The 27,917-nt window shown below is 40.8% G+C and overlaps 1 protein-coding gene across 7 annotated transcripts in view; it reads left to right on the forward strand.

The window, feature by feature from the left end:
- fryb (furry homolog b (Drosophila)) overlaps nucleotides 1–27,917 on the forward strand; it is a 209,896-nt gene that overhangs the window by 75,045 nt on the left and 106,934 nt on the right. For 6 of the 7 annotated variants that reach the window (XM_034178228.1, XM_034178230.1, XM_034178229.1 and 3 more), the window contains exons 2-7: nucleotides 3,467–3,660; nucleotides 5,470–5,523; nucleotides 7,330–7,469; nucleotides 18,697–18,787; nucleotides 24,310–24,389; nucleotides 24,595–24,675. In XM_034178228.1, the coding sequence (XP_034034119.1) occupies nucleotides 3,467–3,660; nucleotides 5,470–5,523; nucleotides 7,330–7,469; nucleotides 18,697–18,787; nucleotides 24,310–24,389; nucleotides 24,595–24,675 (640 nt within the window). Of the gene's footprint in view, nucleotides 1–739; nucleotides 1,629–3,466; nucleotides 3,661–5,469; nucleotides 5,524–7,329; nucleotides 7,470–18,696; nucleotides 18,788–24,309; nucleotides 24,390–24,594; nucleotides 24,676–27,917 lie in introns of those variants that run through there. The other variant, XM_034178233.1, reaches the window with a different exon arrangement.

Below are 27,917 nucleotides of genomic sequence, written 5' to 3' on the forward strand. Positions count from 1 at the left end.
CACTGACATCAATAAAAATAATGAATTGATAAGCTTGGAGGCACAAAATTCAATGTGACAGATCGGAATGTTTGGAACTGGCTCAATTGGGATCAATTGGAACTGAAGTTCTGTTGTGATCCTTTATTATTGATTACACCTGGTTCATTTTTGGAACCAGGACTCATTGATGAAAATGCTGACTAGTCCAGTTAAATTCTCCAGGATTCCTGGTATGTGCTCTGGTGTGGTGTATCAGCAACGCTTGTTGCTCGTCATTACATAGTCAGGCTCTGTTCTCTCTCCCCCCCCCCCCCCCCCCCCCCCTCCACACACACACATGCACACATCCATATAACTTGCACATATGCTCAATGTATGTACAGGTGTGTAAATATCACACGTGCACCATAGGGATGCCACCTAGAAGCTGTAGTAGATGAGTTCTTCAAAGCCAACTTTAGATTGGCTAAATTAGTTGAATGATTTTATTTGTTGTTGTTTTCCTGATTCATCACTGTCTGTCCTGTAGAGTTTTGTACACCAATGTGCAGATTTCTTCATTTTTTTATGTTTCCTGAGTGTGTTTGGTTGAGCGTGCCTCAGTGTGTTTGTACGTGCATGAGTGGGGGTCAGTGGGAGTGGTGGGTATGTACTGTAAGAGAGTGACCACCAAGTGCTCTATATATAGCACCTCCCTCCTCCCCTCTCCTCTCTCTCAGGACAGTGTCGAAATTCCGACCAAACTTTGTGGTCTGATCTCCAGCAGAAACGGACTTTTACTTAACTGTTACTGATGGCTAAAGGACGGCTATAAGCCATCTCTGACTCAGCACTTCACTTCAGATCAACTTTCCAAAAGGAACTTGAGGATTACAGTGTCAAGGTCTTCCAGAGAATTGATGGCTGACTGGAGGCGGAGCTTCAGCAAAAGTAGAAACTGATCATTTGTCCACAGGCTCATATCGCTCTGAAGCATGGGGCCCTATGAAGCCTCTGACCTACACAGACCTACCTGGACCCGGAAAGTGGATTATTTGTAAATGACTTTTGGTACAGTTCTCTCAAAATGGAATAAGTTGCTGTTATTTTTCTCTTCTGACATTCTTTCACGCCATTTCTTGTTATCAGTCTGAAATTGTAACACTCCTCTGCATCAAAGTGCCTTTGCTCGGGTAGTTTAGGCCTAGCTATGGCTGTTCAGGTTTGTGGATGTGGAATATGTTCCCTCTCCGTTTGGATCGACTGTGTGTGACAGCTGTCATGACAGTTCTCTGTGACTGCTTGTTATTTCTTGAATGATGGAGTGTTTACCCGGTCTACGAGCGGAACCTGACTTTACCAGGATCTGTATAGCTGCCCTCTTAGTGGAATACTTGGATATTAAAGACAAACTTACTTTATGCCACTAATCGTCTGTAAGGAAATACTTTTATCATGGGATCTGTTTGAATGAACATTTAATTACACAGCTATCCCTCCACAGCCTCCTACCCTCTCCTCCTGTCCCATTCCTTCTCATCATACTGAGTTTCTTCCTTTTTTCACCCACTGTACCCACTTGTGTTTGTGCTTTCCGTTTGTCTGCACCATGGAATTGCCAACTAAGTGGAGTCGAGCTAGTGTTATCAGCTTTATCAAAGGACTTGGTAAGCATGATGTGCCAGTGTTCATGTTCCTGCAGAGGTCTCACACACGCTGCTGTTTAAGAAGTCTCATCAGCCTATTGGCAAATCCTGACCAGGCACGAGTAGTTAGATCTCACCGCTCCTGCAAAATAACCGGGGTCAAGTCATGTGATCATGACAAATCAGTTGACGCTGACATAGCATGAACTCATATGCATTAACCACACAAATATTTCAGTGTGTTCGTACTTTGGTCTTGCTGAAAGGTATTTCAACTTTTTTTAATAGTGTTTTTTTAATCATGTTATTTATATATCCACACCATAATCTAAACTTGAAGGTTTAATTTAACCGATTGTAACAGTAACCTATGTTAAAAACGTTAACAGTTTATATATACTGTGTAGTCACTGATACTATGGAAATGTGCTGTATTGTTATTTTTTTCCAGGTATGCAAGTATTTCTTGAGACAAATGACCAGGCTATATCTATTTGTCTGTCTTTCTTCTGTCTCTCACATATACTCTTTATCCTCCACCCATTCTGTCTGTCTCCTTGTCATGCGGTCATTGGGAATGTTAATAGTGCTTTTAATAGTGTTAATAGTGCTTTTTTATTACAGAATTTTTAAAAAGAGTCAGGTTTCTTTATAGAAAATTTCAAAAGTTAGGCCCTTTCAACTCACAGTGAAAGCAAATCTATACAACATGACATCTATAAAAATATCAAAGCCAAAATGATACATTGCACAAGTATGGACACCCTTTATTATAGCTCAACTAAATCATCACTTCCACAGCTCGATTCTTGAGTCACGGGATGGATACAGGAGCTATAGGTGTTTTGGTGGCTTCCTCACTAATCTAATTGGAGGTCACTGACTTTTTGGGATCTCTCTACTCAGACAGATTTACCATACAGTGTCATACTGTTTGCATTTTTAATGATTGATATAAAAATACATTCAGTGACTTGGAAATGTTCATGTATCCATCCCCTGACATGTATAAAGAAAACTGTTAAAGTGATGTTTTGTGTTGATGATAATCCAGTTGGATTTTGTTTGTACTGTATAAAAATGGCTGTAATTCCTAAATGGTTAATGTGATATACCTGTATATTTTTGTTGTTCCTTTCATTTTCTATACCTGCTCATTCCGCAATTGAGGGTGGCTGGTGGAGCCTATCTCAGTAGTCTTTGAGCAAGAGGCGAGTTATATCCTGGACAGGCTGCAAATTTGTCACAGGGCCACATCTAGACAGACAAACACATTCACGCCTACGGTTAGTTTAAAGATTCCGGTTCACTTAACCTACATGTCTTTGGGAGTGGGAGGAAGCCGGAGCATCCCGAGGAAACACACACAAACACGGAGAAAACATGCAAACTCCACACAGAAAGGATGAGGTAGGAAGTGAAGCTGGGACTGTCATGCTGTGAGGCAGCAGAGCTAACCACGAAGCCCCATGCTACCCTTGTTGTTGGTGTTAAATACATCCCTTGAATTGAAGCTGAAAGTTCACACTACGAGCACACTGATTGTTTCACTATTGAGTTGATAAACCTATGCGTTCCATTGTTTTTTGGCTTTGAGATTTTGATTTATTTTATGTTTTTCAACTGTGAGTTTAAAGAACACAATTTTACAAATGTTAATATACAGAAGCCTGATTTTATTTTATTTTATGCCATAAAATATTTCAATTTGGAAAGTCTTTGTGTGCCTAGAACGTACCTCTGCAGACATCACAGAGCAGTCTTCAGTATCACAGAACAAAGCTTTTGTTTTAATTTTACTGCCAGTTGTGTCAATACACAAATTTATAGTCTGACTGAATTACGTTGACTTCCCCCAGCCTCTCCAGTGGGATTGAAGCCACCACTCTCACCAGTCAGTGGAATCACGGGAGAGAGGAGGGGTCCTGTCGCCATGGCGCCCGTAAACGTGGACCCTGAGAGTAAGCCGGGCGAGTTTGTCCTAAAAAGCCTGTTTGCGAACTTCACCTTGCTCTCAGAACGCAAGATTCGCATAATCATGGCTGAACCACTGGTGAGTGACTTCATTGATTTGTTATCTTGTATTGTCTATATGTTTTTCTGTCTCTCTCAGGATACGACATCTTTAAGTTAACATTTCAGGTATTTTAGATTATCTGCTTGAGAGTGGCCATTTACAACAGTATGTTCACTTTCTTTTTCAGGAAGGGTGATGCCCTCAAGTACTTTTTCATATAAATGAAATCAGTGTTCTGCATTGTGTGTTTCTCTTGAACCTGCAACCTTTTAACATATGCAGACTCCAGACATAACCTCAGGTTAGGATGTTAATCAACCATAGGGTTTTCATTCATCCATTCATTTTCTGCAGCTTATCTGGGTCCAGCTTGCAGTGGCAGCAGATGAAAGAGCTCATTTCACACTCTCTAAAGGGTCACTTCATGAAAAGGGGTCACCAATATGTGACATGAGGGTCAGTTTTTAAATTTCCTAGCAAGGTGATATAGGCTGTAAGATATGACTATACGGACCATGGGGAATACATAAAGTCCACTATTGGGATAAGTCATGATATACTTTTTTTGCATGGGCTTGTGGGAATCCCCAGAGGGCTGTTTTTGATAGCTATATTAGGACTCAAGCATAACTGGTCGAACTGGGATGCGAAACAAACATAAAGCGAATAATTGATGATTGTTACTTTATTGTTCAACTAAATTCGATCTCCCCATTCGCTGTTTCACATTTGTGAATCTCGCGCCATCTAGCGGTCTGTGACTCATACGAGAGGTCAGTTTCAGCAGAGTTCCAGGTTGGACACAATGTAAACAAACCTTGTGAAGTATGGACAACAAGACAACATCGGGGCACGGCAGAAGTCCATCACAGGTGCTACACCTCCCCTCGATAACCCTCTCAACTTGGGAGAACACGTCATCATCATAATCGCCTGTGAACTCGCTGGATCAAAGCCATTCACATCCTCGCTAGCTATTGTTTATATGCACTGTGAGATGCATTCTGGGAAGCGCAGGGGGCTGCCAGGGGGATTATGGGAAACCTTAAAGTACTGAATGAGTTTAAGGCTCTCGAGAGTGGTGCTTTCAAACAACACAACTGGAGTTTTATTTATTGAATAAATTAGCAGTTTAGGAACATGAGTTTTAAACATAAACAGGGACATTATGGGTTACATTCGACACCACATATTTGGCATGCTCTCTGCAGCCATTCTGAGTGATTAAGACACTGGTCTATTGGGGGAAATTAATTTTACTGTGTGCCCGTAAATTCAGATAAATTAGCTGAAGTGATTTTTGTTTATTTTTTTACCAAAATATAAAGACTCGTTAGCAGGCTTTTAATGAGCCTTTCATTGGATTCAGGTGTGTTGGAACAGAGAGACAACTAAGAGTGTCAGGAAGGTAGATCTCGAGGACTGAACTAGGGCACCCCGTTCTAAAAAAAAAAAAACTGACCCTTTACACCAGTTAGGTAACCCCTTTGGGTCAGTGTGATTAGAGCAGTATTGATGTATGTTAGTCGAAGTCTTGAAAAGAGCACAGATTCAAATATCACCATGTAAACACTTTAAAATAAAAGTCTGAATTGAATGCCATACAGTTGCTGCTTTCCTGACAACTCTTGTAGCCTTTGATTGGTGGACATGTAGTTGCATGTTTGGAGAGACAAAAGTAGGATGTGAGCCTCTGGATCATGTAATGATGGATTTGGTGCAAAGGCATATAGTAGATCATCTTCAAAAGATTTCTCTATTGTATTTCAAAGTGTACCTGATGACCTTTCTTTGACACAAGTCATACACAATGTCTTTTTGCTCCTATGCCTTTTTATCTAACAGGAGAAACCACTCAATAAATCTCTGCAGAGAGGAGAGGACCTTCAGTTTGACCAGGTGAGCATCCCTGATGTACAACCCCTGGCAAAAATTATGGAATCACCGGCCTCGGAGGATGTTCATTCAGTTGTTTAATTTTGTAGACAAGAAGCAGATCACAGACATGACACAAAACTAAAGTCATTTCAAATGGCAACTTTCTGGCTTTAAGAAACACTATAAGAAATCAGGAAAAAAAATTGTGGCAGTCAGTAACGGTTACTTTTTTAGACCAAGCAGAGGGAAAAAAATATGGAATCACTCAATTCTGAGGAAAAAATTATGGAATCATGAAAAACAAAAGAACGCTCCAACACATCACTAGTATTTTGTTGCACCACCTCTGGCTTTTATAACAGCTTGCAATCTCTGAGGCATGGACTTAATGAGTGACAAACAGTACTCTTCATCAATCTGGCTCCAACTTTCTCTGATTGCTGTTGCCAGATCAGCTTTGCAGGTTGGAGCCTTGTCATGGACCATTTTCTTCAACTTCCACCAAAGATTTTCAAATGGATTAAGATCCAGACTATTTGCAGGCCATGACATTGACCCTATGTGTCTTTTTGCAAGGAATGTTTTCACAGTTTTTGCCTATGGCAAGATGCATTATCATCTTGAATGATTTCATCATCCCCAAACATCCTTTCAATTGATGGGATAAGAAAAGTGTCCAAAATATCAACGTAAACTTGTGCATTTATTGATGATGTAATGACAGCCATCTCCTCAGTGCCTTTACCTGACATGCAGCCCCGTATCATCAATGACTGTGGAAATTTACATGTTCTCTTCAGGCAGTCATCTTTATAAATCTCATTAGAACGGCACCAAACAAAAGTTCCAGCATCATCACCTTGCCCAATGCAGATTCGAGAGTCATCACTGAATATGACTTTCATCCAGTCATCCACAGTCCACGATTGCTTTTCCTTAGCCCATTGTAACCTTGTTTTTTTTTCTGTTTAGGTGTTAATGATGGCTTTCGTTTAGCTTTTCTGTAAGTAAATCCCATTTCCTTTAGGCGGTTTCTTACAGTTCGGTCACAGACGTTGACTCCAGCCAGTTTCCTCCCATTCATTCCTCATTTGTTTTGTTGTGCATTTTCGATTTTTGAGACATATTGCTTTAAGTTTTCTGTCTTGACGCTTTGATGTCTTCCTTGGTCTACCAGTATGTTTGCCTTTAACAACCTTCCCATGTTGTTTGTATTTGGTCCAGAGTTTAGACACAGCTAACTGTGAACAACCAACATCTTTTGCAACATTGCGTGATGATTTACCCTCTTTTAAGAGTTTGATAATCCTCTCCTTTGTTTCAGTTGACATCTCTCGTGTTGGAGCCATGATTTATGTTAGTCCACTTGGTGCAACAGCTCTCCAAGGTGTGATCACTCCTTTTTAGATGCAGACTAACAAGCAGATCTGATTTGATGCAGGTGTTAGTTTTGGGGATGAAAATTTACAGGGTGATTCCATAATTTATTCCTCAGAATTGAGTGATTCCATATTTTCTTCCCTCTGCTTGGTCTAAAAAAGTAACCGTACTGACTGCCACAATTATTTTTCCTGATTTTTTTTTTATAGTGTTTCTTAAAGCCAGAAAGTTGCCATTTGAAATGACTTTAGTTTTATGCCATGTCTTTGATCTGCTTTTTTTCTACAAAATGAAACAACTGAATGAACATCCTCCGAGGCCGGTGATTCCATAATTATTGACAGGGGTTGTACACTCATCTTCACTGATGCTTGATTCTTTTTCTGTAAACTGTTTGCTGGGATGAGATTGGTCTGTCTTCTACCGGCTCTTCCTCTCTTTCTGCAGCACATCAGCACTATGAGTTCTTTAGCAGAGTACTGCCTACCATCTATCCTGAGGACTCTGTTTGACTGGTACAAAAGGCAAAACGGCCTGGAGGATGAGTCCCATGAATACCGACCCAGGGCCAACACAAAGTCAAAGAAGTGAGAGAACACAAGCAACAGACGCATAGATATTTTCAGCACTGGGGATTTGGGTTTAACAAATGTATTCAGTTCAGTTTAATCCACAGATGAACTGATGCACATAAAGGCACAAGAAAACGGATCTAAACGCATCAAACAGAGAAAACTTAATCACGTTCACATATCAAATGGACAAGATGACAAGATGATTTACATATATATATATATATATACACACGAGGGCTGTTAGAAAAGAAAAGTATCCGACCTTTTTATTTTTTTCAAAAACCTGATGGATTTGAATCACATGTGCTTGCATGAGCCAACCTTGAACCTTCGTGCGCATTTTTTTTCATGCCTGTCGGTTACGTCATTTGCTTGTAAGCAGCCTTTGTGTGAGGATGGGTGGAGTCTCTCGTCGTTTTTTTTTTGCAAGGAAATGACGGAACGACTGGAGCAGCGTGACTGCATCAAATTTTGCCAGAAACTGGGCGACAGCCAGGTGGAAACCATTCGGATTATTCAGACGGCTTTCGGTGACGATCCTATGGGCATCACACAGATTAAGGAGCGGTACAACGGGTTTAAAGACGGCCGCACAACGATGGAGAGCGCGCTGCGCTCCGGTCGGCCATCAACACACTAAAATGACCAGATCATTTCCAAAGTGAATGCTGTGGTGATGTGGGACCGTCGTGTGATTAGCCGAAAAATTGCAGAAGAGGTGGACATCAGCACTTTTTTTAGCACATTCCACTGTGACAGAAGATTTTGCTATGAAAAGAGCTGCAGCGAAATTCATCGGCACAAAGCTGATGGCGCAGCAAAAGCGCCTTCGTGTTGAAGCCTCACAGGACATGTTGTTACATGCTCACCTCTTCCACCATTCGGAAGATTCAGACGGATTTCGGTGGCTTTTCAGTCGTGTGACTATCTGAGAAATTGTGGACGAGGTGAGCATGTCCATAGGATCGTCACCAAAAGCCGTCTGAATAATCCGAATGGTTTCCACGTGGCTGTCGCCCAGTTTCTGGCAAAATTTGATGCAGTCGCGCTGCTCCAGTCGTTCCGCCATTTCCTTGCAAAGAAAAAATGACGAGAGACTACACCCATCCTCACACAAAGGCTGCTTACAAGCAAACGACGCAACCGGCAGGCGTGAAAAAAATCACGCATGCGCACGAAGGTTCAAGTTTGGCTCATGCAAGCACACGTGATTCAAATCCATCAGGTTTTTGAAAAAAAAAAGGTCAGATACTTTTCTAACAGACCTTGTGTGTGTGTGTGTGTGTGTGTGTGTGTATATATATATATATATATATATATATATATATATATAAAACACACTAGCGTGTTGCCCATTGTTCAAGGGTGATAATAAATCATGCAAAGTTTCTATAATGAGTTGGAATGGCTTGTGAGTACAGAATGTTTTTAAGAACCTTAAACCTCAACAGTTTGTAGAGAAAGAATTCAACCCTTTTATTTCCTGTTAATTATTTAATGTTAATTTACTGTCTTAATGTATTTATAAATTATTTACATTCTTGTTTCCCAGTGTAATCTTTACGTGCCTTAACTAAAGCACTCCTTCTGCTGAATCACCTCTAAATTATTTACACATTATTCACTTTGCGTGTTTTTTGGAATCCGCTAGCTTAGTGTAGCTACTAGCTCTTAGCCGATTTAGCATGGCGGCTTCTCCTGTCTCTCCCGCACTTTTCTGCTCTGGGTGTGAAATGTTTAGTTATTCCTCGGCCTCCTTTAGCAGTAACGGTACTTGTAATAAGTGTAGCTTATTCGTAGCTTTGGAGGCCAGGCTGGGCGAATTGGAGACTCGGCTCCGCACCGTGGAAAATTCTACAGCTAGCCAGGCCCCTGTAGTCGGTGCGGACCAAGGTAGCTTAGCCGCCGTTAGTTACCCCCTGGCAGATCCCGAGCAGCCGGGAAAGCAGGCTGACTGGGTGACTGTGAGGAGGAAGCGTAGTTCTAAACAGAAGCCCTGTGTACACCGCCAACCCGTTCACATCTCTAACCGTTTTTCCCCACTTGGCGACACACCCGCCGAGGATCAAACTCTGGTTATTGGCGACTCTGTTTTGAGAAATGTGAAGTTAGCGACACCAGCAACCATAGTCAATTGTCTTCCGGGGGCCAGAGCAGGCGACATTGAAGGAAATTTGAAACTGCTGGCTAAGGCTAAGCGTAAATTTGGTAAGATTGTAATTCACGTCGGCAGTAATGACACCCGGTTACGCCAATCGGAGGTCACTAAAATTAACATTGAATCGGTGTGTAACTTTGCAAAAACAATGTCGGACTCTGTAGTTTTCTCTGGGCCCCTCCCCAATCGGACCGGGAGTGACATGTTTAGCCGCATGTTCTCCTTGAATTGCTGGCTGTCTGAGTGGTGTCCAAAAAATGAGGTGGGCTTCATAGATAATTGGCAAAGCTTCTGGGGAAAACCTGGTCTTGTTAGGAGAGACGGCATCCATCCCACTTTGGATGGAGCAGCTCTCATTTCTAGAAATCTGGCCAATTTTCTTAAATCCTCCAAACCGTGACTATCCAGGGTTGGGACCAGGAAGCAGAGTTGTAGTCTTACACACCTCTCTGCAGCTTCTCTCCCCCTGCCATCCCCTCATTACCCCATCCCCGTAGAGACGGTGCCTGCTCCCAGACTACCAATAACCAGCAAAAATCTATTTAAGCATAAAAATTCAAAAAGAAAAAATAATATAGCACCTTCAACTGCACCACAGACTAAAACAGTTAAATGTGGTCTATTAAACATTAGGTCTCTCTCTTCTAAGTCCCTGTTGGTAAATGATATAATAATTGATCAACATATTGATTTATTCTGCCTTACAGAAACCTGGTTTCAGCAGGATGAATATGTTAGTTTAAATGAGTCAACACCCCCGAGTCACACTAACTGTCAGAATGCTCGTAGCACGGGCCGGGGCGGAGGATTAGCAGCAATCTTCCATTCCAGCTTATTAATTAATCAAAAACCCAGACAGAGCTTTAATTCATTTGAAAGCTTGACTTTTAGTCTTGTCCATCCAAATTGGAAGTCCCAAGTCTATCGTCCTCCTGGTCGTTACTGTGAGTTTCTCTGTGAATTTTCAGACCTTTTGTCTGACTTAGTGCTTAGCTCAGATAAGATAATTATAGTGGGCGATTTTAACATCCACACAGATGCTGAGAATGACAGCCTCAACACTGCATTTAATCTATTATTAGACTCTATTGGCTTTGCTCAAAAAGTAAATGAGTCCACCCACCACTTTAATCATATCTTAGATCTTGTTCTGACTTATGGTATGGAAATAGAAGACTTAACAGTATTCCCTGAAAACTCCCTTCTGTCTGATCATTCTTAATAACATTTACATTTACTCTGATGGACTACCCAGCAGTGGGGAATAAGTTTCATTACACTAGAAGTCTTTCAGAAAGCGCTGTAACTAGGTTTAAGGATATGATTCCTTCTTTATGTTCTCTAATGCCATATACCAACACAGTGCAGAGTAGCTACCTAAACTCTGTAAGTGAGATAGAGTATCTCGTCAATAGTTTTACATCCTCATTGAAGACAACTTTGGATGCTGTAGCTCCTCTGAAAAAGAGAGCTTTAAATCAGAAGTGTCTGACTCCGTGGTATAACTCACAAACTCGTAGCTTAAAGCAGATAACCCGTAAGTTGGAGAGGAAATGGCGTCTCACTAATTTAGAAGATCTTCACTTAGCCTGGAAAAAGAGTCTGTTGCTCTATAAAAAAGCCCTCCGTAAAGCTAGGACATCTTTCTACTCATCACTAATTGAAGAAAATAAGAACAACCCCAGGTTTCTTTTCAGCACTGTAGCCAGGCTGACAAAGAGTCAGAGCTCTATTGAGCTGAGTATTCCATTAACTTTAACTAGTAATGACTTCATGACTTTCTTTGCTAACAAAATTTTAACTATTAGAGAAAAAATTACTCATAACCATCCCAAAGACGTATCGTTATCTTTGGCTGCTTTCAGTGATGCCGGTATTTGGTTAGACTCTTTCTCTCCGATTGTTCTGTCTGAGTTATTTTCATTCCTACCAGGCTGCTCAAGGAAGCCCTACCATTATTTAATGCTTCGATCTTAAATATGATCAATCTATCTTTGTTAGTTGGCTATGTACCACAGGCTTTTAAGGTGGCAGTAATTAAACCATTACTTAAAAAGCCATCACTTGACCCAGCTATCTTAGATAATTATAGGCCAATCTCCAACCTTCCTTTTCTCTCAAAAATTCTTGAAAGGGTAGTTGTAAAACAGCTAACTAATCATCTGCAGAGGAATGGTCTATTTGAAGAGTTTCAGTCAGGTTTTAGAATTCATCATAGTACAGAAACAGCATTAGTGAAGGTTACAAATGATCTTCTTATGGCCTCAGACAGTGGACTCATCTCTGTGCTTGTTCTGTTAGACCTCAGTGCTGCTTTTGATACTGTTGACCATAAAATTTTATTACAGAGATTAGAGCATGCCATAGGTATTAAAGGCACTGCGCTGCGGTGGTTTGAATCATATTTGTCTAATAGATTACAATTTGTTCATGTAAATGGGGAATCTTCTTCACAGACTAAAGTTAATTATGGAGTTCCACAAGGTTCTGTGCTAGGACCAATTTTATTCACTTTATACATGCTTCCCTTAGGCAGTATTATTAGACGGTATTGCTTAAATTTTCATTGTTACGCAGATGATACCCAGCTTTATCTATCCATGAAGCCAGAGGACACACACCAATTAGATAAACTGCAGGATTGTCTTACAGACATAAAGACATGGATGACCTCTAATTTCCTGCTTTTAAACTCAGATAAAACTGAAGTTATTGTACTTGGCCCCACAAATCTTAGAAACATCGTGTCTAACCAGATCCTTACTGTAGATGGCATTACCCTGACCTCTAGTAATACTGTGAGAAATCTTGGAGTCATTTTTGATCAGGATATGTCATTCAAAGTGCATATTAAACAAATATGTAGGACTGCTTTTTTGCATTTACGCAATATCTCTAAAATCAGAAAGGTCTTGTCTCAGAGTGATGCTGAAAAACTAATTCATGCATTTATTTCCTCTAGGCTGGACTATTGTAATTCATTATTATCAGGTTGTCCTAAAAGTTCCCTGAAAAGCCTTCAGTTAATTCAAAATGCTGCAGCTAGAGTACTGACGGGGACTAGAAGGAGAGAGCATATCTCACCCATATTGGCCTCTCTTCATTGGCTTCCTGTTAATTCTAGAATAGAATTTAAAATTCTTCTTCTTACTTATAAGGTTTGAATAATCAGGTCCCATCTTATCTTAGGGACCTCGTAGTACCATATCACCCCAATAGAGCGCTTCGCTCTCAGACTGCAGGCTTACTTGTAGTTCCTAGGGTTTGTAAGAGTAGAATGGGAGGCAGAGCCTTCAGCTTTCAGGCTCCTCTCCTGTGGAACCAGCTCCCAATTCAGATCAGGGAGACAGACACCCTCTCTACTTTTAAGATTAGGCTTAAAACTTTCCTTTTTGCTAAAGCTTATAGTTAGGGCTGGATCAGGTGACCCTGAACCATCCCTTAGTTATGCTGCTATAGACGTAGACTGCTGGGGGGTTCCCATGATGCACTGTTTCTTTCTCTTTTTGCTCTGTATGCACCACTCTGCATTTAATCATTAGTGATCGATCTCTGCTCCCCTCCACAGCATGTCTTTTTCCTGGTTCTCTCCCTCAGCCCCAACCAGTCCCAGCAGAAGACTGCCCCTCCCTGAGCCTGGTTCTGCGGGAGGTTTCTTCCTGTTAAAAGGGAGTTTTTCCTTCCCACTGTAGCCAAGTGCTTGCTCACAGGGGGTCGTTTTGACTGTTGGGGTTTTACATAATTATTGTATGGCCTTGCCTTACAATATAAAGCGCCTTGGGGCAACTGTTTGTTGTGATTTGGCGCTATATAAAAAAATTGATTGATTGATTGATTGATTGATTGTTATCATATACATGCTATTATTATTATTATTATTATCATCACTATTATTATTTGTTTATTTTATTATTACTTATATTTTGTCATTAGATTTTTAAATGGACCACAATGAAAGTAAGTGTTTTCACTTTCTTGTGTCAACCATGTATTTTTAATTTACTTACAGTTACATTATGTACTTACATTGAACTCACTAAATAAAATCACACATGCATGCATACATGTACAGAGACGCCACTTCACTTTTAATACATAGATCAGGGGTGCCCGACCTTTGTTTAACCAAGATCTACTTTTAAAGTTGACAGTGTATCGAAATCGACTAACCCATATCGAAAGCCATAGTGTAGCCACAATTTATTGTGCACCAATATAATAACACTATTTTTTGGCACAGAGATAAAATTTTAACAATAATAATACATGATTGACGTAAATGTGCGTAGTGCAAAGAATAAACACAAGTAGCCCTAGGACAAAACAACAAACAATCCAAATAATACAATGCCTAATTCAAGTTGGAAAAGTTGTTCCCTACCTTAGTGGGACTTCTGGTACTGAGAAGACGAAGTCAGTCCTTCATACTCCGGACAGTAGGAGCTGAGTGCCAGCTGTAAGCAGGCCGCAAGGTGGTCATCACTCATCATGGATCTCTATTTTGAGTTGATGATTTTCATATGTGAAAAGGCAGACTCACACAAATATGTTGATCCAAAAAGTACACTCAATTTCACACATTTGTGTGAGGTTGAGGTACTTCTCTTTCTGCATTAGATTCCAGAATTGGACATTCATGTCAGGTGTTGCTCTGGAATTGAGCTCAGTGTTATTTTTCAGTGTGAGTATCTCATTCTCAGCTGTCCAGCTATCCAGGTTGAAGAGTAATGCCACTTTGGACGTTATACAACCCACATCTATGTTTTTCCCAAATGGAAAACAGAGAAAACTTACAACATCCTCAACAGAAGAAAAGTCAGTCAAGCACTGTCAAATTCTGACAAGATGCTCTGCACTTGATCATCATAATGTACACTCTCAAGCGCCGCACAGTCTTTGCTCTGATGCTTCAGTTCTGTGTCCATGTGTGGAAAATTCCGTAGATCACACTGTTGCAACCTGTTTGATTACAGATGTAACTTGTTTTTAAACGTGTTGATGATGTGTTTGTCCATACCCTGCAGCTCTAGATTCAAGTTATTGAGCTTGTTAGTCAGATCTATAAGAAAGGCTGAATCCATGAGCCACTGACTGTCTTCTAGCTGTGCATATTCAGCATGGTTTGAACGTTTCAGGAATTCTTTAATTTCGAGCAACAATTAAAAAAAAAACGTTCCAGAAATTTACCATTGCTGAGCCATCAAACATCTGTGTGCAGCAGCTGATCTGTGTGTTTTGCACCTGTCTCCTCCAGCTGTGCACAGAATAATCGCCTCTGCAGACTTCTAGCTGAAACAGAGCACGCAGTTTTGTTAGCCACATCCATCATTTCTTCCATATATAAAATCTTCCTGCACAACCCTTGCTGGTGAATTATACAATGGTAATTCAGGAAATCCGGGAGAGCTTAACACTGTTTGCACAATCCAATGAACCCAGCAGTATGCCCAACCATCGCTGGAGCCCCATGTCCAACCATCGCTGAGCCCCATCGGTTGTAATGGCGACAAGTATAAAGAGGAGCAACTGCCTCTTACTAACAAATTCAGTAATAGGTTGAAAAATATCTGTGCCTCTCGTGTGCTCTTTGAAATGCAAAATGGTCAGCAGCTCTTCTTTTACGTTCATGTCATCATTAGGGTTGGGTATCGAGAACCGGTTCTTTTCGGGTATCGTTAAGAAATGATTCGATCCACTGACATCAGTGGCCTTTTTGCTTCACGATTCCCTTATCGGTCCTTCAGAGCGGCCATTGTTTTTAGGCCGTTTGTAGTGAAAATGATCATTTCTCTGCATTGTTTGCAGACCCTTCAGCGGCTCTGTAATCAACCACTTCTGCAGTGTGACTCCGCTTTGAAGCTTGAACCAATGAAACAGTGCTTCGATTGGCTGCTTCGTTGGTCCTTTGATTCGCTGCTCTTCAGAAACGGCAAGTCCGTTTCTTAACCCCTCTCAAAGCCATTAAAATCTGTCAATCGTGAGTCACTTTTGTGCTGATTAAAGTCACTAACTGGGACTCCTGTCTTGTTGCAGACAAGCAACGAGAATCGTCATCCGTTCCTTTAGCACAGCTCCAAATGCTGTCTCTGCCAAGACAGTGTCCGGTTGGAATTAATAACTTCAAAGCCAGTCACCATTTAAATCAAATGACACCTCTTTCCAAACGTTGTAATGCAAACAATAAACTACAATCGACAAAAACATTGATTGAATTACATTGATGCTGACATGCAGCACAGCCAGCTGTAAGAGCTCAGCTCAGATGTATGGAAAGACATTCATGCCAGTAATGTCTGAAAGGAAATGCTTTTGACAAAAACTACAGATTTTGTTTATTTGTATTTATGTCCAGAGATCAAGGATCCAGGATACCTTAAGACTCTATAAAATGTTGTTGACATAGAAAAGCTGTAAAGCCTACTTTTAGTACACAGAAAATTCACAAGAGGTATCGATAAGGGAATCAATAAGGAATCGGATTGATAAGCGGAATCGATAAGGTGTCTATCGATAAAATCTTATCAGTACCCATCCCTAGTCATCAAAAACCATTCTAACAAAAAACACAGAGCTGAGCCACATCAATCAGTGGATTTATTGAATTGGAGAGAAAAACACGTGTCATTGTCATTCCTCAGTTGCTGTTCAATATCCTGTGCCATTCCCTCTCATTGCCGTGTAACAGAATTTCTTGATAGCTGCACATCCTGAATAGAAGACACAATCTCCTTTCCATTTTTAAAATTGGCAAAGAGCACATCTGCAGCTTCTGTGAACGCTTCTTTCACAATATCACCATCCTTGAAAGATTTTTTTTCCTTTTGCAAGAACACGACTGACACATTAGGAAGCTATAGTTGCAGCCTTACTTGTGTTATTGGGCCCGGTAAAAATGGACTGTTGTGCTGCTAGCTGACTTTTCAATGCCTGCACTTTTTAGGCATGCAGAGCTGATTTAGCTGGGATCAGCTGGGATCAACTGGGAAGTTTGCATTGTAGCTCTTGTGTATCTTCTTGAAATCCCCCTCCAAATTCCCTTTCTTTGGTAAAGCCACATTTGCATTGCGGATAAGACAGATGGACTTGGCATTCAAATAAAGGAAAAAATAATCCTGCTCCCACTCTGAATGAAAATAAGTGTTAGATTTTTTAGCTTCCACCATTGTAGTATCCCCTCACTCTGCTGTAGCTTCTCGTGCCCTTTTGACCTTGTGCATGCACAGTTAGAAAGAACCATGTGAGATTTATGCAGTCGACTGGAACTCAGCCCACGATTAATTGGTCGACCACGATTGACTGGTTGGGCACGCTAGATATAGATGATTTCCTGCTCTCTGCTGGAATGGTGTGTGTGTGTGTGTGTGTGTGTGTGTGTGTGTGTGTGTGTGTGTGTGTGTGTGTGTGTGTGTGTGTGTGTGTGTGTGTGTGTGTGTGTGTGTGTGTGTGTGTGTGTGTGTGTGTGTGTGTCCAGAATCTAATTATCAACATCCATTGTTCAGCGATGTGAACTAATATCCTTAGTTTCTCCAAAAATATTAGTCCTGTCAGCGTTAAATTTTGGCAGCGTTCATCCTTGACCAAAATACATAAGCATACCAAATGGAAAATGTCAGCCAGCTCTCCCCAGTTTATCTGTGATTGAATTTATATGCATGCACTCATGCATACATGTACACAGATGCCTCTTCACTTTTAATATATTATGGTGAGCTGAGCAGAAGAATGAAAACTGAGCCAGAGCTTTTTGTCTTTTCTGCATTCTGCCCCAAGCAGGTGCTTTATCTTTACACACCCACAAACAGAGCCAGTGGTGGAAGACATCAAACTCTCTACACTTCTCACTCATGCTAACAGCAGCATGACACTTAACTAAACTGACTAAACTAATTCATCTACAAAAACACAATAAATCAATAACACTAACAACATTGTTAAACTAACATGAACCACAATAACAACATTTAAAACCCCAAAACCCTGAATTCCCATGGTGCATTACAGCACAACATCCGTTGTTCAAAGTTGGAAGCCAGTATCACTTATTTCTCCAGAAATATTAGTCCTATCAACTTTCCATTTTCACAGCGTTCATCCTTGACCCAAAATACATAAGCCTACCAAATGGCAAATGTCAGCTATCCTTTCTGTGATTAAAGCCACACACACACACACACACACACACACACACACACACACACACACACACACACACACACACACACACACACACACTTCCACAAACATATTATAGAAGACACTTGGCTTCACCCCCATATATATATATATATATCAATCAATCAATCAATTTTTTTTATATAGCGCCAAATCACAACAAACAGTTGCCCCAAGGCGCTTTATATTGCAAGGCAAGGCCATACAATAATTATGTAAAACCCCAACGGTCAAAACGACCCCCTGTGAGCAAGCACTTGGCTACAGTGGGAAGGAAAAACTCCCTTTTAACAGGAAGAAACCTCCAGCAGAACCAGGCTCAGGAAGGGGCAGTCTTCTGCTGGGACTGGTTGGGGCTGAGGGAGAGAACCAGGAAAAAGACATGCTGTGGAGGGGAGCAGAGATCGATCACTAATGATTAAATGCAGAGTGGTGCATACAGAGCAAAAACAGAAAGAAACAATGCATCATGGGAACCCCCCAGCAGTCTACGTCTATAGCAGCATAACTAAGGGATGGTTCAGGGTCACCTGATCCAGCCCTAACTATAAGCTTTAGCAAAAAGGAAAGTTTTAAGCCTAATCTTAAAAGTAGAGTGGGTGTCTGTCTCCCTGATCTGAATTGGGAGCTGGTTCCACAGGAGAGGAGCCTGAAAGCTGAAGGCTCTGCCTCCCATTCTACTCTTACAAACCCTAGGAACTACAAGTAAGCCTGCAGTCTGAGAGCGATGTACATACAATACTGCCATACTGTATCTATAAGGAATTCATCAGTGAAAATTCAATAAAAACAAACCTGCACATTTGCCTGTAATACTGAAAGAAAGAAAGAAGCCCAGGCAGGATGAACACTGTTATCTTGGACAAAACAAATAATGTGTGTCTGTTTGTTTGTCTTTGTCTGTTTCAGTGATGAGCAGCAGAAGGACTATTTATTAGAGCGAAGAGATCTGGCAATAGATTTCATGTTTTCTCTCGTGCTGATAGAAGTTTTAAAGCAGGTGAGTTGAAATTTACAAACGCATTCCATTCACCCCCATGTCCATATAGTGTTGTTTTTTTCTGAGGAGCAGACTTTTTTTTTAAGTTGCTGTAAATAAAAGTGGAGCGCATGTTTCTGCAGTTAGCCACCTCCAGAAAAATTGCTGCACCCAACATCTTTTTTCAGAAAGGAACGCCTTTTTTTTACCCACCCCATCACAGCAATTTAAAATCTCTCAACTTTTCAATGAAGCACTGTGACATCACTGCAGGGCTTTTTCAGGCAAACAAGAGGAGTGGATTATTTTTACTGATTTGTCACTCAAAATCTGTCACAGTAGAGACAAAAACTTATCTGTGATAGCAGATTGAGCAGAGGCTTGGATCTGGCTCTTGGTGAGTGCGTTTTACGAGGTCTGTCAATAAAGTATAGGTCCTTTTTATTTTTTTCAAAAACTATATGGATTTCATTCATATGTTTTTACGTCAGACATGCTTGAACCCTTGTGCGCATGCGTGAGTTTTTCCATGCCTGTCGGTGACGTAATTCGCCTGTGAGCACTCCTTGTGGGAGGAGTCGTCCAGCCCCTCGTCGGAATTCCTTTGTCTGAGAAGTTGCTGAGAGACTGGCGCTTTGTTTGATCAAAATTTTTTCTAAACCTGTGAGGCACATCGAAGTGGACACGGTTCGAAAAATTAAGCTGGTTTTCAGTGAAAATTTTAACGGCTGATGAGAGATTTTGAGGTGATACTGTCGCTTTAAGGACTTCCCACGGTGCGAGACGTCGCGCAGCACTCTCAGGCGCCGTCGTCAGCCTGTTTCAAGCTGAAAACCTCCACATTTCAGGCTCTATTGATCCAGGATGTCGTGAGAGAACAGAGAAGTTTCAGAGGAAGTCGGTTTCAGCATTTTATCTGGATATTCCACTGTTAAAGGAGATTTTTTTAATGAAAGACGTGCGGACGGATTGCAGCATCGGCTCGCAGCCGCTGCGACGCTCCGCCACAGGAAAAACACCTCCGTTGGAAGTCTTAAGGACAAGTTGGGACATGTCCAGCTGTTAAACAATTTCTCATATACTCACTCCACTGAAAGCCATCAAAAGCCGCCTGGATTTTACAAATGGTTATCAACACGGAGGTGTTTTTCCTGTGCCGCCGCACTGCGCCGGCTGCATCCCGACGCGCGGACCTGTCCGCACATCTTTCATTAAAAAAAAATCTCCTTTAACAGTGGAATATCTAGATAAAATGCTGAAACCGACTTCTTCTGAAACTTCTCTGTTCTCTCACGATGTCCTGGATCAATAGAGCCTGAAATGTGGAGGTTTTCAGCTTGAAACAGGCTGACGACGGCGCCTGAGAGCACTGTGCGACGTCTCGCACCGTGGGAAGTCCTTAAAGCGACAGTATCACCTCAAAATCTCTCATCAGCCGTTAAAATTTTCACTGAAAACCAGCTTAATTTTTCGAACCGTGTCCACTTCGATGTGTCTCACAGGTTTAGAAAAAATTTTGATCAAACAAAGCGCCAGTCTCTCAGCAACTTCTCAGACAAAGGAATTCCGACGAGGGGCTGGACGACTCCTCCCACAAGGAGTGCTCACAGGCGAATGACGTCACCGCCAGGCGTGGAAAAACTCACGCATGTGCACGAGGGTTCAAGCATGTCTGACGTAAAACATATGAATGAAATCCATATAGTTTTTGAAAAAAATAAAAAGGACCTATACTTTGACAGCCCTCGTATTGCCATTTTAATTCTTATGTGTGCCATTATTACGGTAAACAAGTAATAATTGTGGACTAATTGCTATCTGAGGTTACTGGAGTGCAAACATAATTTCTCCACTGTGAGATCAATAAAGTATATCTCGATATACGAGGTCTATTAGAAAAGAAACCGACAGTTTTATTTTTTAAAAAAACTATATGGATTTGAATCACGTGTGATTACATCAGCCAAGCTTGAACCCTCATGCGCATGCGTGCGTTTTTTCACAGCTGTCGGTGACGTTATTCGCCTGTGAGCACGCCTTGTGGAAGGAGTGGTCCAGCCCCCTCGTCGGATTTTCATTGTCTGAGAAGTTGCTGAGACTGGCGCTGTGCTTGATCAAAATTTTTTCAAGAACTGTGAGGCACATCCGAGTGGAGACCATTCGAGAAATTCAGCTGGTTTTCGGTGTAAATTTTAACGGCTGATGAGAGATTTTGGATTGTTTCTGTCGCTGTAAGGACTTCCCACGGAGCGGGACGTCGCGCAGCCCTCCGACGGATTGGCGCGTTGGCACGCAGCCGGCGTGCCCGCCACAGGAAAAACACCTCCGTGTTGATAACCATTTGTAAAATCCAGGTGGCTTTTGGTGGCTTTCAGTTGAGTGAGTATCTGAGAAATTGTTTAACAGCAGGGCATGTTCCAACTTGTCCTTAAGGCTTCCGACGGAGGTATTTTTCCTGTGGCGGGCGCACCACACCGGCTGTGAGCCGACACGCCAATCCGTCCGCACATCTTTCATTAAAAAAATCTCCTTTAACAGTGGAATGTCTGGATAAACTGCTGATTCTGACCTCTTCTGAAAGTTCTTTGTTCTCTCATGACGTCCTGGATCAACAGAGGCTTAAATTTGGAGGTTTTCAGCTTGAAACAGGATGACGACGTCGCCTCGGAGCGCTGCGCGACATCCCGCTCCGTGGGAAGTCCTTACAGCGATAGAAACAATCCAAAATCTCTCATCAGCCGTTAAAATTTACACCGAAAACCAGCTGAATTTCTCGAATGGTCTCCACTCGGATGTGCCTCACAGTTCTTGAAAAAATTTTCATCAAGCACAGCGCCAGTCTCTCAGCAACTTCTCAGACAAAGGAATTCTGACGAGGGGGCTGGACCACTGCTTCCACAAGGCGTGCTCACAGGCGAATGACGTCACTGACAGGCGTGAAAAAACTCTCGCATGCCCACGAGGGTTCAAGCTTGGCTGATGTAATCACACGTGATTCAAATCCATATGGTTTTTAAAAAAAATAATAAGGTCGGATACTTTTCTCACAGACCTCGTACAAACCCAATTCTAATGAAGTTGGGACGTTGTGTGAAATGTAAATAAAAACAGAATACAATGACTTTCAAATCCTCTTAAAGCTATATTCAATTGAATACACTACAAAGACAAGATATTTAATGTTCAAACTGATAAACTTTATTGTTTTTGTGCAAATATTTGCTCATTTTGAAATGGATGCCTGCAACACGTTTCAAAAAAGCTGGGACAGTGGTATGTTTACCACTGTGTTACATCACCTTTCCTTCTAACAACACTCAATAATCATTTGGGAACTGAGGACACTAATTGTGAATGTCATGATTGGGTATAAAAGGAGCATCCCCAAAAGGCTCAGCCGTTCACAAGCAACGATGGAGCAAGGATCACCACTTTGTGAACAACTGCGTGAAAAAATATCCAACAATTTAAGAACAGTGTTTCTCAATGTTCAGTTGCAAGGAATTTAGGGATTCCATCATCTGCAGTCCATAATATAATGAGAAGATTCAGGGAATCTGGAGAACTTTGTACACGTAAGCTGCAAGGCCGAAAACCAACATTGAATGCCCGTGACCTTCGATCTCTCAGGTGGCTCTGCATTAAAAACCGACATCATTGTGTAAAGGATCTTGTCGCGTGGGCTCAGGAACACTTCAGAAAACCAATGTCAGTTAACACAGTTCATTGCTACATCTACAAGTGCAAGTTAAAACTCTACCATGCAAAGCGAAAGCCATACATCTGTAACATCCAGAAACGCCGCCGCTTTCTCTGGGCCGAGCACATTTGAAATGGACAGACGCAAAGTGGAAAAGTGTTCTGTAGTCTGAGTCACATTTCAAATTGTTTTTGGAAATCATGGACATTGTGTCCTCTGAACAAAAGAGGAAAAAGACCATCCCGATTGTTACCAGCGCAAAGTTCAAAACCCAGCATCTGTGATGGTATGGGGGTGTGTTAGTGCCCATGGCATGGGCACCTTACACATCTGTGATGGCACCATCAATGCTGAAAGGTACATGCAGGTTTTGGAGCAACACATGCTGTCATCCAAGCAACGTCTTTTTCAGGGACGTCCCTGCTTTTTTCAGCAAGACAATGCCAAACCGCATGGCTTTGTAGTAAAAGAGTGCGGGTACTAGACTGGCCTGCCTACAGTCCAGACCTGTCACCCATTGAAAATGTGTGGCACATTATGAAGTGCAAAATATGTCAACGGAGACTTCGGACTGTTGAACAACTGAAGTCGTACATCAAGCAAGAATGGTAAAGAATTCCACCTTCAAAGCTTCAACAATTAGTGTCCTCAGTTCCTAAATGCTTATTGAGTGTTGTTAGAAGGAAAGGTGATGTAACACAGTGGTAAACATACCACTGTCCCAGCTTTTATGAAACGTGTTGCAGGCATCCATTTCAAAATGAGCAAATATTTGCACAAAAACAATAAATTTTATCATTTTGAATATTAAATATCTTGTCTTTGTGGAGTATTCAATTGAATATAGGTTGAAGAGGATTTTAAAATCATTGCATTCTGTTTTTATTTACATTTTACATAATGTCCCAACTTCATTGGAATTTATAGGCTCAACTATGTTTGCTGTTGTCATTATAACATCATGAGGAGCACTCTCCTACCACTGAAAATGGTGAAACCGAGTACTCAGCACTTTTCTGTGTAGTGTGTAGCCTTTGTTACTTTGGTCCCAACTCTCTGCAGGTCATTCATCAGGTCCCTCCATGTAGTTCTGGCATTTTTGTTCACCATTCTCATGATCATTTTGACCCCACAGAATGACATCTTGCATGGAGCGCCAGATCAAGGGAGATTATCAATGGTCTTGTATGTCTTCCATTTTCTTACAATTGCTCCCATAGTTGATTTATTCACACCAACCTGCTTGACTATTGTAGATTCACTCTTCCCAGCCTGGTGCACATCTACAATTTTCTTCCTGGTGTCCTTCAACAGCTCTTTGGTCTTGGCCATGGTTGAGTTTGGAGTCTGACTGTTTGAGGCTGTGGATAGGTGTTTTTTATACAGATAACAAGTTCAAACAGATGCCATTAATACAGGTAACAGGTGGAGGACAGAAGAAATTCTCAACGAAGATGTAACAGGTCTGTGAGAGCCAGAAATCTTGCTTGTTTGTGGGTGACCAAATACTTATTTTCCACCATAATTTACAAATAAATTCTTTAAAAATCCTACAATGTGATTTTGTGGATTTTTTTTTTTTTCATTTTGTCTCTCATAACTGAAGTGTACCTATGTTGAAAATTACAGACCTCTCTCATCTTTCCACGTGGGAGAACTTGCACAATCAGGGGCTAACTAAATACTTTTTTGCCCCACTGTCTGTGCACAAGGTCACTAGAATGCAAAATGAAGCGGAAGAAGTACATTTTTTTTGTGGGCATATTTTTTTAATCAAACTGTTGTCTATCAGGTGACAGACTGAAGTCCAACATGTCTGTGACAGCTTTTCCTGTCTTTCCAGATCCCTCTTCATCCTCTTTTGGACGGACTTATCCAAGAAGTCATAAACCTGGCATTCAAGCACTTCAAATATAAGGAAGGGTATGATCACATAAAGAAATACTATAATTTGCTAGAATTGCATAACTGAAGGCAAATTTGAGGTTCAGTGCCTTATCATATGCCTACACTTTTTGACCAGCCTCAACATGTCCATGTGGAACATCCATGTTTCTGTGTATGTCAGTGGTAATCTGAACAGCACTATACCTGTGTCCTGAATTTATTTTTTGTATTCAATCCTTAGGTATTTTGGACCCAACACAGGCAATATGCACATTGTGGCTGACCTCTATGCTGAAGTAGTGGGAGTTGTAGCTCAATCCAGGTACTCAAATGTTTCAGTAATGTTTATACTGCATGCGTGTTCATGTATTTTCAGTGTGTCACATATCGTAAGAGAGAAAAAAAAAAACGTCATTGAGTGTAGTCCGTTTCACACTTTGGCTAATAGCTGTATGTCTTGTGTTCTGTTCTGGTGTTATGTATAAGTAAAAGTAAAAGTGTTTCTCTAAATATAGAATGTTTCTAACATAGCTTAAGTGGAGAAAGTAGATGAATTGGTAATGGCAAACAAAACACTACTGCATTTAGAACAAGTATCTTGTTTATTGTTGGTACAATTTTGAGACAGTGAAGATAAGAAGTGAGTTTGCCCAGTACAGGACACCATCTCTTTGACTTCTTTATTAAGGGGAATTTATTCATAAATTTGCACCATGATGCAGGTGCACATTTCTAGAAGAGAGGAGAGGTGCTGATATGAGCAGAAGAAGTGGTTATGCATGAAGAGAGTGATACAAAAGCTTGACATAATAAAAATTTAAGGTTGAATGCATTGATTGTCTCTGAATGTAGCTAGTTGCTTATATAACAACTAGAAAAGATTCATTCTTCCAAATTAAAGCTGTACTACCAGAGATACCATTTATTACATTACCTAGAGTTTACTAACATCCTAAGCCGAACTTCAGCACTGTGGCTCATCAGGCATTTCATGATGTACCAGTATTGGTTTCTGATATTTTGTTCTTGTTTCACAATTCCCATCCTCCTCTTCATGCACTCCAATACTCGCTTCAAAAAACAAATACAGAATTGTCTTGTTGTCTTGTGATTATTAGATATTACATTCATTAGTGATCATACTGAGTCTGATCAGATCTGTTCACATTTGCTTGGATCCATTGAAAGGTTGGTCATACCTTCTTCACAACATGTTCAACTTTCAACTAAATTTAAGACTGTATCACCTTTTTCAATTCTTGCTCTGAGTCATTGCAGTTGATCCAGTATGGATCCACATGTCAATCCGGTTGTTAAGTGTGATGTAACACATCGTGTGATTTTCAACTTCCGGCTCCAAACAAAAAAGGCGCGCTGTCATTAACATTGAGAACTGCACTGAGACGATCTGATTAGGCTGCACTTACACCGTTGTACACGGACAACAGCATTAACATCGCAACATAAAACTTTTTGTATATTATGCCTAAAACTCACCTGGATATATTAACTGGGTTTTTAGACATTGTTACTGCGTTTGTTTTATGTAAAAATGTCAGACGCTCAGGTTGTTTCTCCATTATTTTCAATGGGAGTTGCTGCGAGCTGCGATCGTTCCTGTTCATGTCGTTCAGGGAGAAAGTGAAGTTTTTTAACGTTGTGTTTATTGTAATAAATATTTTTTATTAACAAACAGACATGTATATTATACCTGCGCATAATAAAATATGTAAAGTAAAAGAAAAAAAATTTTTAAGTGTTCCGACCATAGAGCCAGACGAATGCGTTTAATGGAGGTGGAGGCCGAGAAGGGAGGGACGGAGGTTTGCGCACAATGTAAACACAAACTAAACTTAAACTATAAATCCTTAAAAGGATCATACAGACGTAACTTTAATTGTAAACTTGGAGGTCTTTGGACCCGGAAACAGATTTATCACATGATGCGTTACGTCAGTGATTAACAACCGGATTTGGTACAAGTTTTACGTGGGATGCCCTTGGTGAGGTAACTCAAGACACACAATGAAAATGGTGCCCAAGTGGGATTGCATCTTTGCTGCGCAGTTCAACTGTAGTGTATTTAATTTTACTGTATTTAATTTACTTATTTTTAAGAATGTGTTGTAGGACATGTGGAATGCAGCTCCAATATGAACCTTGATCTACAGTTATTGTGTGCCTCCACCAAGGCATGTGGAAATTTTAAATATATATTAATATAAATCCTGTTGCATAGCTCTTTATAACGCTTTCTCCCCGAAAAGGTAATGGGTTGGGTCACGTTACATCTGGGAACATGCACGGATGTTGCACACCACAGCGTCCATCACACTATTGAACCCTCCTGGGTCGTGATTGGCAACCACCCAGGCAGATCATCAGTCGATCTGTGTCTATGTCTTGAAGTACAACATCATTAAATGTACAACGTTGCTATCATTTTGGCCTTAGACCAGGACTAAGAAGTTTGAATCACCTCAAATGGTTGGTCTAAATTTTAGACCTTTGGAGCACAATAGGATGGGTCTAACTTTCCCAGTCTGTCTCCATAGCATGCCACCATTTTTAGCCACTGGCTAAGGTTTGAGGCCTTTCACACCGGACGCTTTGGAAGCATCAGAAGCACCATAAATCTGTCTAAAAAGCATTATTTTCAATGAAACATGTTGCTTTTTAGAGGCGTCAGAAGTGTCCTGTCAAAAGCCGAGCTGAACCGATGCTTCTGATGGAAGCGCGCATTGCCACTTGTCAACAGGTTGACCTGGTCAAAGTTCAACTCAATCCAACTTTCGCCGCTCTGAACTGTGACGTAGCTTCGCACTGCCCAATAGGAACGATGCACCGGGCCCAAACACAGAAGACTAGTGGCAGAAACCACTGATATCTACAACACAGAAAAGTGTCACAGGACTGCTCATTTATAGAGCAGTTTTCTGAACAAAAATCCTGCATGCACTTGTAAACACTTGTAATTAAAATAGTAAAAATGAATAAATAAATAAAGATTCTTTCCAAACCTTTCTTCATCTGTAAATTAAAACCATAACTTACCTGTTATTTCTTGTTTAACATGAGGAACCTTGGACATTTATTTTTAGACAAATAAAATATCATGGAATTTTTTTAAGTTTGGTAGATTATTCATATCTCATTTCAACCAGAAAAACAGACACTGTAAATAAATACAAATGTTTATTATAAATGCAACAGGATATAATGTAACAATGACTGACATAAACCTCATGATGAAATCATTTTTTAATTCAGTCATTCAACATTTAATTACGTCCTTGTTGACTATGTGATTGCTTTGAATATTGCAATCAGGACAGAGCAGTTTCTAAAATATGAATTTGACGAGTCTAGTGATTGTGCATAATTTTAAAGCATTCACAATCAGGGCAGGGCTTCTTCTACCTGTGCAAATGTCTTTTGACTGAACTTTGGACTTCACAGACATGTTTAGTGATCCATGCATTTAATGTTAAAATATAAAATGAAACAGCTTTTTAAAAATAATAAAATAGTTGCTTTTTCTTTTAACAATCATAGAAACAGGTG

The sequence above is a fragment of the Thalassophryne amazonica genome, chromosome 9 (assembly GCF_902500255.1).
Source record: "Thalassophryne amazonica chromosome 9, fThaAma1.1, whole genome shotgun sequence".
Lineage (NCBI taxonomy): Eukaryota > Metazoa > Chordata > Actinopteri > Batrachoidiformes > Batrachoididae > Thalassophryne > Thalassophryne amazonica.